The 12,877-nt window shown below is 38.8% G+C and overlaps 1 protein-coding gene across 1 annotated transcript; it reads left to right on the forward strand.

Moving 5' to 3' along the window:
• Nucleotides 1-3,219: 3,219 nt before the first annotated feature.
• LOC102400016 (olfactory receptor 11G2-like) lies at nucleotides 3,220-4,173 on the forward strand. Its single transcript, XM_025260538.3, has one exon. The coding sequence runs from the start codon at nucleotides 3,220-3,222 to the stop codon at nucleotides 4,171-4,173; it is 954 nt and encodes a 317-aa protein (XP_025116323.3).
• Nucleotides 4,174-12,877: the final 8,704 nt, after the last annotated feature.

A 12,877-nucleotide genomic window follows, 5' to 3' on the forward strand; every position in this document is an offset into this window, starting at 1 on the left:
CATATGAATTGCCTCTTAATGTTATGCTTTTTCTCTTTGTTTCTGCATATTTTGTATTCCCTGTATGTGCTTAAGTACAATTTATATGTTCTTAAGTGAAAGATATTCTGATTTATAGTGACTAGCCAAGATTCACTAGCTCCATAGCTTCAGTTTCTAGACAAGATGACATTTATTCTTTCTCAGCTACTGTACAAAACCTTCAGTTGAGAAAAATCATACAATCATTCATGATAAAAATCTTAAATAATCTTCTTTTACAAAATCTTGCTTCACAATTCCAATAGATCAAAGGAGACTGTCTTTGAGGACAAAATACACACACACACACACACACACACACACACACACACAGAAGCACCTGTGCACCACCTGATATAATGTGATTGCCCTGGGATTTCTTTGGAAGGAATGATGCTAAAGCTGAAACTCCAGTACTTTGGCCACCTCATGCAAAGAGTTGACTCATTGGAAAAGACTCTGATGCTGGGAGGGACTGGGGGCAAGAGGAGAAGGGGACGACAGAAGATGAGATGGCTGGATGGCATCACTGACTCGATGGACGTGAGTCTGAGGGAACTCCGGGAGTTGGTGATGGACAGGGAGGCCTGGCGTGCTGCGATTCATGGGGTTGCAAAGAGTCGAACACGATTGAGCGACTGATCTGATCTGATCTGACGAGAAACAAACAGATTGAGCTACCAGCTTGCATTCAGACTTGATAAAAGCTATATATCCCCATGAACAATGAGAATACATAAATAGCAGTCCTTTCACTTTAGGTGCCAAATGTGATAGCCAAGAGAAGGCTTCTAAGAAAGCAAGACATACAGCTTTGATTCAATAATTGCAAACTAGGGGGAAGAAGGGAGCAAGAATGATTAAGCAAGATATTCCATGTCAAGATTGTCTCAATAGAAGATGCCTAGAATGAGTATAAAAATGTTTCAGAGGTTATGTGTAAAAAAGAGAAAAATAGACCAAAGATAGAAAGCAGCTATGAAAATAATGGAAATGCCATGCACACAAATCAAAATCTTTTCTCTACGTCACAACTTTTTTGCAGCAAAATGGGCCAAGTCTAGTCACATTTAACAGGGCAGTCACTCCAAGTAGTTGCTGTCCTTAAGCTCCGTTGCCCCAAGTGGCATATCTAGTTCTCATGTTCACTAGAGAGTAAGTATCAAAATCTTCAACCTGAGATATTTAGATGTCAAAGGTTAGGGCTCTTATGCTGTGGAGCTGAATCCAACAGGCTGGACAGAGAAAAAACATTCCTGTACACCAAACATGTTTAGTACAGTCACATAATATACCACCTGTGCTGGTACCAGAGACCCTCTTTTCATCATTACTTAACAATGTCTTCAGTTCAGTTCAGTCACTCAGTCGTGTCCGACTCTTTGCGACCCCATGAATCACAGCACGCCAGGCCTCCCTGTCCATCACCAACTCCCGGAGTTCACTCATACTCACATCCATCGAGTCAGTGATGCCATCCAGCCATCTCATCTTCTGTCGTCCCCTTCTCCTCCTGCCCCCAATCCCTCCCAGCATCAGAGTCTTTTCCAAAGAGTCAACTCTTCACATGAGGTGGCCAAAGTATGGGAGTTTCAGCTTTAGCATCATCCTTCCAAAGAAATCCCAGGGCTGATCTCCTTCAGAATGGACTGGTTGGATCTCCTTGCAGTCCAAGGGACTCTCAAGAGTCTTTTCCAACACCACAGTTCAAAAGCATCAATTTTTTGGCGCTCAACCTTCTTCACAGTCCAACTCTCACATCCATACGTGACCACAGGAAAAACCATAGCCTTGACTAGATGAACCTTTGTTAGCAAAGTAATGTCTCTGCTTTTGAATATGCTATCTAGGTTGGTCATAACTTTCCTTCCAAGGAGTAAGCATCTTTTAATTTCATGGCTGCAGTCACCACCTGCAGTGATTTTGGAGCCCCCAAAAATAAAGTCTGACACTGTTTCCGCTGCTTCCCCATCTATTTTCCATGAAGTGATGAGACCAGATGCCATGATCTTCATTTTCTGAATGTTGAGCTTTAAGCCAACTTTTTCACTCTCCACTTTCACCTTCATCAAGAGGCTTTTTAGTTCCTCTTCACTTTCTGCCATAAGGGTGGTGTCATCTGCATATCTGAGGTTATTGATATTTCTCCCGGCAATCTTGATTCCAGCTTGTGCTTCTTCCAACCCAGCATTTCTCATGATGTACTCTGCATATAAGTTAAATAAGCAGGGTGACAATATACAGCCTTGACATACTCCTTTTCCTATTTGGAACCAGTCTGTTGTTCCATGTCCAGTTCTAACTGTTGCTTCCTGACCTGCATATAGGTTTCTCAAGAGGTAGGTCAGATGGTCTGGTATTCCCATCTCTTTCAGAATTTTCCACAGTTTATTGTGATCCACACAGTCAAAGGCTTTGGCATAGTCAATAAATCAGAAATAGATGTTTTTCTGGAACTCTCTTGCTTTTTCCATGACCCAGCGGATGTTGGCATCCAATGTCTTAAGCAAGCACAAAAAGAAATATTCCCTTTATCCTTTTTGTTCTCATTGAGACAGAACCTTTTGAAATTTCATTTGCTATTATTATCAATATCACTGATTACAAAAAACTGATTTTACATAATATTTTAGAAATTCCACATATGCTGATTTGTATGTACTATTCTTTTTTATGGTAAATAGATGAGGAAACACACATAGAAGGTTAAGTGACTTACTCAGAATTACAAATTTTACACTTTTGTGTTATCCAGTATCCCAATCTAGTTTAATGTTTGTGCCAAACTATGTTCTTATTTATATTGTTATTTGCATCTTATCAAAATGAAGGGCTTCCCTGGTGGCTCAGCAGTAAAGAATTCACCTGCCAATGCAGGAAGATATCCTGGAGAAGGAAATGACAATCCATTCCGGTATTCTTGCCTGGGAAATCCCATGGACAGAGGAACCTGGTGAGCTATAGTCCATGAGATCACCAAGGAGTCAGACAAGACTACCTGACTAAACAACAACATCAAAATGAAATCATACTCTTGGACAATAAGTTATGATGATCACAGTTTGGGTGCTTTAAAACAAAACTTATTGTTTATTACTTAATCCCCTCAAAATGGTAATGAAGTTAGGATTTTTCAGGAAGAATCAGTATACTCTGTTAAAATTCAGTAACTTCTGTCATCCCATGTCTTCCAGATTAATGAATGTGTCCAGCAGAGAAACCACCCACTCTGTTACCCACTTTATCCTCCTGGGCTTTCCCTCGAGCCCAGAAATGCAGCTCCTCTACTTCGGGCTCTTCTCAGCCGCCTATATCCTGACCCTGATGGGGAACACAGCCATTGTCTGTGCTGTGTGGTGGGATCAGCGCCTTCACACCCCCATGTACATCTTCTTGGGGAATTTCTCTTTCCTGGAAATATGTTATGTCACCACAACCGTCCCTAATATGTTGGCCGACTTCCTGTCCTCAAGCAAGTCCATCTCCTTCGTGAGTTGTTTTGCACAGTTCTACTTCTTCTTCTCTTTCGGGTGTGATGAGGGCTTCTACCTTTGCATCATGGCCTTTGACAGGTATCTTGCCATCTGCCGTCCTCTGCATTACTCACGCATCATGACTAAAGAGCTCTACACTGGCCTCGTCATCTTTGGGTGGTCCAGTGGGTTCATTCTCTTCCTAACCCCTGTTGTTCTCATTTCACGGTTGCCCTTTTGCAACCCAAATATCATCGACCATTTTATGTGTGATCCTGTCCCATTGATGATGCTGTCCTGTTCTGAAGACACCACCACACAACTCATTTACTCTGCTTTCAATGCTATTTTCATGACTGGCACCTTTCTCTTCATCCTTTGCTCCTATGCACTGGTGATTCTGGCTGTGTTAAGGATGCCCTCAGCAGCCAGCAAACACAAGGCTTTCTCCACTTGTGCTTCTCATCTGGCTGTGGTAATTCTGTTTTTTGGCTCTGTTATGGCGATGTATGTTAGTCCTGGATCAGGACACCCAGTGAAAGTGCAAAAAATTGTGACCTTATTTTATTCTGTAATAACACCCCTCGGCAATCCTCTAATTTATAGCCTCAGGAACAATGAGATGAAGGCTGCTCTAAAGAAAGTCTTTTGGGCTGAAATATCTGTTCTTAAAATATAAATCAGAAGTTATAGTGAACTAAGTTGCAACACAAGCTATCTGTCTGAATAAGACACAAACAGGATGGTTTTCTAGAAAACTTAATAATTTTGGCTAAGGAACTGTTACAATAAAGCCTACTATTATCATAAAAGTCACCCACTACATGACAGATTAGTCTTTTTTAAGAAATAAAATTGTCTTAAGAAAATTGATCTTTTCATTATAACCAAGCTTCTAAAAGGAAGTATAAATCTGCTTTGTATTTCAGAATTGAAACAATATATAAGGATTCAACAGGATTCATAAACTTATTTTGATATTTACACTGCAAAATATTCTCCACTGGTAGTGACTGAGTAAAAGGAAGGATTACTGCATGAAATAAGTACAGCCTTACAGGTGTGATATTTTCACTCTGCTCCAAAGAATAATTCATGTTTCTACTCTCTAAGGATCGTAAAGAAACAAATAGCCTTAGATGGATTTTAAATAGTAAGTCAGAAAGTACTCAAAATAAGAATTAGGAATTTAGTGGCTTGGGTTTATTCAAATAGTGTTAAGATATATGCTAAATGTAAAGGGCATTAGTCAGGACTTAACTCTCTTTGCTGCAAATCCAGTGTCAATTGATAGGTTGTAAGACCATATTTTATTTCAATATTTTTGCCATTTGACATATTTAAGTATTATCCAAAATGTGTCTAAAGATCTTCTCTTTAAAATATATAATTACAAATGTTGGTTTGATTATGCATTTTATTTTCAACCCTAGTACATATTATTTAAAGATGATTCTAAGAATATAACAGAGAAATAAAGTGTAATTTAAGGGAGCCCCATTTATAGCCTTCAGAAAATCATCTGTTCCACAAAGTGAAGTACAACTGTAATTGGACTTCCTTTAAGAAAGAACCAAGAATTTGAGGGTGTCTGGACATGTAGGGACAGAATTTCTGGAGGTTCAATAACAAGTTTTCTCTGTCCTATTTTACGAAGTGGACTGAATGGGTGAACAATTGCCTGGACAAATTATCTACCTAAGCAAAAATACTTAATTAAGAACATCATCCAAAATAAGATGCTGCTTCCCCGATTATTTTAACTATTATTTCCTTCTGAGTGCTTATGGTTTGTTCACTCTACAGTCATCCAGCTTTCTTAGAGCAGATAGGGAAAAGAGATTAAAATGTGTAGTGAGTAAAATGTACTGTTGTTTCTAAAGGTGTGTGGTTTCTGCGTTTGTAACCTATTTGGGGATAATAATTAACTAGGCTTTTTGCATCTCACACTTTACATATCAGAAACACTTAGCTTGTAATTCAGGCTGCTGATACTTAAAATGGAATTAATTAATTTATTAATTAAAATGAAATAAAATTCAACTTTTTTAGTAAATTTTGCTTAATTCAGGACTTTATAAATTAAGGATATAGTGAAATCTAAATTTCAAATTTGTCTAGTTTATTTTAGGAGATTATTTACAAGGATAGAAGCAAAGTCTATCCTACTCAATAAATAATTTCTTGTTTTACTACTTTCCTATAATACTTCCTTCAATCTCACCATCAAAAAGTGACATTCTTTCCAAACCATGAAATAAATTCTTACCTCCTGTCATACAGAGATCAGCCTTGTTGCCTACTACCTTTATTTCAATTACATGTACTCCTATTTCTAAGAATTTATCAGTTGCTAATCACTGAGCTAAACCATTTCTATAAACTATCTCCAAATTTATCAACATGCTTTTCTAGGAATAATCCATGTGAAGTTAATAGGAAAGGAGGAAAAATGTCTGCTCAATTTTTTTAAGTGACATATTTAAATAAAGCAAGCAAAAGTTTACACGAAATTAAGCAAATTTATGAAGTCTTCAAAACATTATAAGTATTATGAATCTCCAATATACATGTACTGAAATGGAGCTTTATCCGATTTCGACAGGATAACTTTATTTTCTCCCAAATCACCTTATGGAACTGTTATCACACTGAATATTTTGAGAACAGTCACTCCATTTATTATATATAATATACATTTATTTTATACATATAACAACCTTCTGGAGCAAGTTATTATCAACACGATGTTAAAAAATTAGAAAATTAACAGTTTTAGTGAGGTTCAGGAAATTTCCCCAATATCACACAACTAGTAAATGGTAATGGAGCCAGACATTTACTGTAGTGAATGCTTTTGGTGAGCTTCTTTTTCAGCTGCAGTGGTACTGAATAGTTCTACATGAATTTTAACTCATACTAAGAGTGTCCCACTTGAAAACCACCACATATCTTTCAAATTTCTGCCTCAGAGTTTCTCAAAAGTCATTAGAGCCAGCCACTCGGTGGCAAGTTGATTACACTAACCCCTTCCTTTATGGAGAAGGGGTTTATTCTTCTGAAATGTATCCTTTCTGAAATCACAAGTTCTAGAGACTGGTTGTGTTTCCCTTTTGATAATTGCACGCATTTTCTGTTCACATAAACAGACATCTTTCAATTCTACATCATATATGTTATAAATATGTATCTCAAGGTGTGAAGATATTCCTAAGCATAAAACCAAAGTATAAACCATTAAAAGAAAGAGTGTGTATGTGACTACATAAAAAAATAGCTTTGGTTCAAAAAATTACTATGCACATGTGTTGAATAGGCAAATGTCAAAAATGACAAAGATATTTATAAGTTATAAGAAATTATTTTAAATCAAGAAAAATGAACACATGATTAAAAAAATGTTATATACAAAATGAAAAGGAAAAAAAGGCAAAATGACCAAAAAAAATTTTTTAACTCCACCTAATTACTAATTAAATAAATACACATTAGAATAATGGCACATTACTTTAAAATATTCATAATGGTAATTTTTATACAGAATTATAATAAGCTGTATGTGTGTATGTGTTTCAAATGTGAGGAAAATGAGCATTCTCACTATCTGCTGGTTAGACTGTAAGTTAGGACAACACTTTTAGAAAGCAATCTGGCAATATGGCAAATAAAAGCCTTAAAATTATATTTACATTTTGATCAGCTAATCCACTTATATTAATTCACTGTAAAAGAACATCATCACAGAACGGTTTGTAATAGAAAAAAATTGCGAAGCAATCTAAATGTCCAACAGGAGAGAACTACTTATATTACGCTGTAACTATAAAATGATTATGTTCCTAGTAGTGATTAAATCAATCAGCATTTGGGGAGAAGCCAAGAGGAGAAAAAAAAAAGATCACCAAACAGTGCTCTAAAGACAGTGTGACTGTGTGTGGAGCAGTGGAGGGAGTGAGCAAAGTTATGGGTGTAACAGGCATTTTTCACGTAATCGGTTCTATCTGAGCCACTGCCAGGTGCCTGCTTCCAGGCCTATTAAAATTCTATTCTGCCCAACTTCTTCTGAGTCAGGGATGCCACCTCTTGTCTGAGATTAACAGTCATATCAAAGTTGCATGTGAGATTCTCAAAAGGCCAGAAAATTCTCAGAATTAAATTAGATAAATTCGCTTTCATTTGAAAATTCATTATTCAATGTACAGGGCATGTTTGGTGAGAATAATAGAAGCAGAATGGTGAAATTAAGCACTACCTATCTCATCTCCAACAGTTTGGATATCATCGATCTAAAGTCAAGTATAAAGTGATAAGTATATGTATTTGGCCACTTCTCTCTTCCGCCCAAATTCACAAGGAACACAGCAACACTAAGAGTCTTTATGTATGGCCTGGGGAAGGCTGTGTGAAGAGAGGGACCTGGCATCCTGGGCCATATTGCCCAAAGCTGAACCTGGTTCAGCATAGCCCTTGGGGCTTAGCTGCCATACCTTCCACAATATCCTGCCTGGAACAAAAAGAGTGCCTGGGAAGGTCCAATTTGCTGGGATACACCACTTCCTGACAATGACTTTCAAGTCCAGTGCTGATTTTTTCCCAGAGTTTGAATCCAGAAACTTAATCAGCACCTCATTTTCCTTGGGTATTCCTATCTTAAGCAACGATTTTCAGGCCCAAAGGACAATTTCTCTTCAGCAGTAAAATGTCCTGTTTGACTAAAGTTTAGAATGTCCTGGATTATCCAAACTGGACACAGTTCTCATACCCCTAGAGTTTCACCATATAAGCTCCGCTACCCATGGACAGATCAAGAGGAACAAGAGCTGCAGTGAACTCACTGTCAACATCACAGAGCCTTGGTTGCCATGGCACCAATTCTAGGAAGAAAACACAGAGAAAGCAAATCATAGAATGAAAAGAAAAGAGAGCAAATGTAATAATCATGAAGAGTGACAGAAAAATATATGAGGTCAAACTTACATTTGAGAGATTTGTCTGAAACCAAAACATCTAGAAAAATTCAATTTTTTTCAGGATGGCTTTCTTTCTTGGAGCAATTAACATATCTGAGAAGACTGGTTTCGGAGGTATTTCTGAAGTTAAAAAGGGAAAGAACTGATTTGGAAGGTTACATGCTAATGAACTACTAACAATAAACATTATCAATAACAAAATATTTTAAAAGGTTAGACTGTCATTATCAAAGCAACAAAGAATGAAAAGTGTTTATAAGCAAGTCATTGAGGGAGATTAAAGATAAGTCTGCAAACACAATGTGAAAGTATCAGTGGGTCTCTGATTTGCAGATATATCACCGGTGCTTCCAAAATGGAAAATTAGAGTAACCTTAAGTCATTACTAGAAGAAGCAACAGGAAGCAGGGCTACAGTAAAAGGACCCGGTTACTATTAACTCAGAATTATTTTTCCCCAGGTTGCTTTCTGCTGGAACTAGTGAACATCGAACAGAGTGAGTGGGCTAGTTCCAATATTGCTGCCTTTGTCAGCTTGGATTAGAGACTTTCTGGCTGGTTTTGGACACCTGGTATCTCTGTGCTAAACTAAATCTTGGAGATGAAAGATGGAGTCTAACACAAGGAATAGAGAGTCTAACAGAAATAACATCTGAATCTGGTCTGACTCCTACCTTGCTAGGAGGCATTGAGTGCTCATACTCAGTTGTGTTCAACTCTTTGCGACCCTTTGGATTAGTGAAAAGCAAAGGAGAAAAGGAAAGATATAAATATCTGAATGCAGAGTTCCAAAGAATAGCAAGAAGAGATAAGAAAGCCTTCTTCAGCGATCAATGCAAAGAAATAGAGGAAAACAACAGAATGGGAAATACTAGGGATCTCTTCAAGAAAATCAGAGATACCAAAGGAACATTTCATGCAAAGATGGGCTCCATAAAGGACAGAAATGGTACGGACCTAACAGAAGCAGAAGATATTAAGAAGAGATGGCAAGAATACACAGAAGAACTGTACAAAAAAGATCTTCACGACCCAGATAATCACAATGGTGTGATCACTGACCTAGAGCCAGATATCCTGGAATGTGAAGTCAAGTGGGCCTTAGAAAGCATGACTACGAACAAAGCTAGTGGAGGTGATGGAATTCCAGTGGAGCTATTCCAAATCCTGAAAGATGATGCTGTGAAAGTGCTGCACTCAATATGCCAGCAAACTTGGAAAACTCAGCAGTAGCCACAGGACTGAAAAAGGTCAGTTTTCATTCCAATCCCAAAGAAAGGCAATGCCAAAGAATGCTCAAACTACCGCACAATTGCATTCATCTCACACGCTAGTAAAGTAATGCTCAAAATTCTCCAAGCCAGGCTTCAGCAATATGTGAACTGTGAACTTCCTGATGCTCAAGCTGGTTTTAGAAAAGGCAGAGGAACCAGAGATCAAATTGCCAACATCCGCTGGATCATGGAAAAAGCAAGAGAGTTCCAGAAAAACATCTATTTCTGCTTTATTGACTATGCCAAAGCCTTTGACTGTGTGGATCACAATAAACTGTGGAAAATTCTGAAAGAGATGGGCATACCAGACCACCTGATCTGCCTCTTGAGAAATTTGTATACAGGTCAGGAAGCAACAGTTAGAACTGGACATGGAACAACAGACTGGTTCCAAATAGAAAAAGGAGTACGTCAAGGCTGTATATTGTCACCCTGCTTATTTAACTTATATGCAGAGCACATCATGAGAAACACTGGACTGGAAGAAACACCAGCTGGAATCAAGATTGCCAGGAGAAATATCAATAACCTCAGATATGCAGATGACACCACCCTTATGGCAGAAAGTGAAGAGGAACTCAAAAGCCTCTTGATGAAAGTGAAAGTGGAGAGTGAAAAAGTTGGCTTAAAGCTCAACATTCAGGAAACTAAGATCATGGCATCCGGTCCCACCACTTCATGGGAAATAGATGGGGAAACAGTGGAAACAGTGTCAGACTTTATTTTTCTGGGCTCCAAATCACTGCAGATGGTGATTGCAGCCATGAAATTAAAAGACGCTTACTCCTTAAAAGGAAAGTTATGACCAACCTAGATAGCATATTGAAAAGCAGAGACATTACTTTGCCAACAAAGGTCCATCTAGTCAAGGCTATGGTTTTTCCTGTGGTCATGTATGGATGTGAGAGTTGGACTGTGAAGAAGGCTGAGTGCCAAAGAATTGATGCTTTTGAACTGTGGTGTTGGAGAAGACTCCTGAGAGTCCCTTGGACTGTAAGGAGATCCAACCAGTCCATTCCAAAAGAGATAAGCCCTGGGATTTCTTTGGAAGGAATGATGCTAAAGCTGAAACTCCAGTACTTTGGCTACCTCATGCGAAGAGTTGACTCTTTGGAAAAGACTCTGATGCTGGGAGGGATTGGGGGCAGGAGGAGAAGGGGACAACAGAGGATGACATGGCTGGATGGCATCATTGACTCAATGGACATGAGTCTCAGTGAACTCCGGGAGTTGGTGATGGACAGGGAGGCCTGGCGTGCTGCGATTCATGGGGTCACAAAGAGTCAGACACGACTGAGCCACTGATCTGATCTGATCTGATCTGAGGCTCCTCTGTCCATGCGAGTTTTCAGACAGGAATAATATACCAAGAATTCAAATACACCTCATTGTCAAGACTATTCTGTGTCTACTTACACAGCAAAGAATAAAAAAGTATTAAAGTTCTGCCCTTGAATGGGATTTTTGCTGGAACTTTTGCCAAAGTAGCTCATTACCTTGAAAGCTGCTTATGGGAAATAACTGTTTTAAACAAATCTTTGTTCATAATAGCAATCAATTTTCACATTTTTCATTTATCTTGTTGTATCAAGATAAAATAAGATGTTAAGCCATAAACCAGATTCTGAACAACCTTCTCAAATATAGTGTTTGAAGTAAAACTAGTTAAGGAAGACAAGAAGCCAAAATAACAAGATTAATAGAATTTTCCCAGAGGAATATAAAGGCATAACAATGACCAGGAAAGAATAACAGGTAGAAGCCATGGGCAGATTAGATATAATTTTTCACTCCAGTTACCTTATTTGTAGAAAAAGATAAGCCAAGTTGAGTTAGAGCCAAATATAAACTCTTACCCTCCGTGGGCTTCTGTTCAATCATTTTAAAAGTATGAGGCAGTATTCAAGAGTTTAATGAGCATTACAATCTCAGTGGTAAAGAATCCGCCTGCAATGCAGGAGACCCAGGTTCAATTCCTGGGTCGGGAAGATACCCCGGAGGAGGAAATGACAATCCACTCCAGTATTCTTGCCTGGGGAATTCCATGGATAGAGGAACCCGGCCAGGTACAGTCCATGGGGTCACAAAGTCGGATATGACTTATTGACTGAGCATGCATGCATATATATTAGATAATGCATATGAAATCTGCTGGCACGGTAATCAGCAAATAGCAGGTACTAAACACTATCACCTAAACATAATATAAAACCGGGTAGAGTGTTTATATCCATTGAGACAGGAGAAGACAATTTGAAAACCTAAGAAGACATAAAATCCTTGAGGTTGAGGGTATGATAGGAGGCTCTGAATGTTAAGTGAGACCCTAGGTTTTCTTATATTCATGAGGATTGAAAGCTACTGGACAGTTCCAGTGTGAATCAGTCCCTGCCACTGGGAGTGTACTCAGGGAATGCAGACCAACTTTTAACACTGCTGTACAGACTGATAAAGATAGGCAGGGAGGTTACTTTAGTGGGTCATGGGGAAAATACATGGGCTTTCTCAGTGGCTCAGCGGTAAAGAATCTGCCTGCCAATGCAGGAGATGCAAGACACAGGTTCGATCCTTGGGTCGAAAAGATCCCCTGGCAGAGGATATAGCAACCCACTCCAGTATTCTTGCTGGGAAAATCCCACAGACAGAGGAGACTGGCGGGCTATAGTCCACAGGGTCACAAAGAGTCAGACACTACTGAATGACTGAGCATGCTTCCACAAGAAGATACTCAGGATTTGGGAATTTGTTAAAGTGAACTTTCAACGTCATTTGAAGAAACACATATGCTAACAGGGGAGCTCTAGGAGCCTTAAAGCAACTGGTGATATCCAATATGGAGCTGGCTTTAAATCCAGAGCCTGTCTGTGGGTGTCAGGTGAGCAGCAAACTAGAGGGGCCATTACTAGGTGACAGTCTCACGGATGGATTCAGGAAGGCCTTTTCAGCTCAGAGCTCAACACTGAAAGTGAAACACACTTGGGGATTGAATGATGCGCTCTGATTGTCCCTGCTGTTCCTGAGGGATGGCCTCTAGGGACAGTGTGTGACCAGAAAGGTATACATATTAAAATGGAGAGTTTCTTGGCATTTTATTCTTTTTTTGCAGCTAAAGAGAATCCTTTGTGAGGCTCAAAGTGTGG

The sequence above is a fragment of the Bubalus bubalis genome, chromosome 11, assembly GCF_019923935.1.
Source record: "Bubalus bubalis isolate 160015118507 breed Murrah chromosome 11, NDDB_SH_1, whole genome shotgun sequence".
NCBI classification, from domain to species: domain Eukaryota; kingdom Metazoa; phylum Chordata; class Mammalia; order Artiodactyla; family Bovidae; genus Bubalus; species Bubalus bubalis.

Coding starts and splice junctions, on each gene's coding strand:
- LOC102400016 (XM_025260538.3), top strand. CDS start 3,220: ATGAATGTGTCCAGCAGAGAAACCACCCACTCTGTTACCCACTTTATC.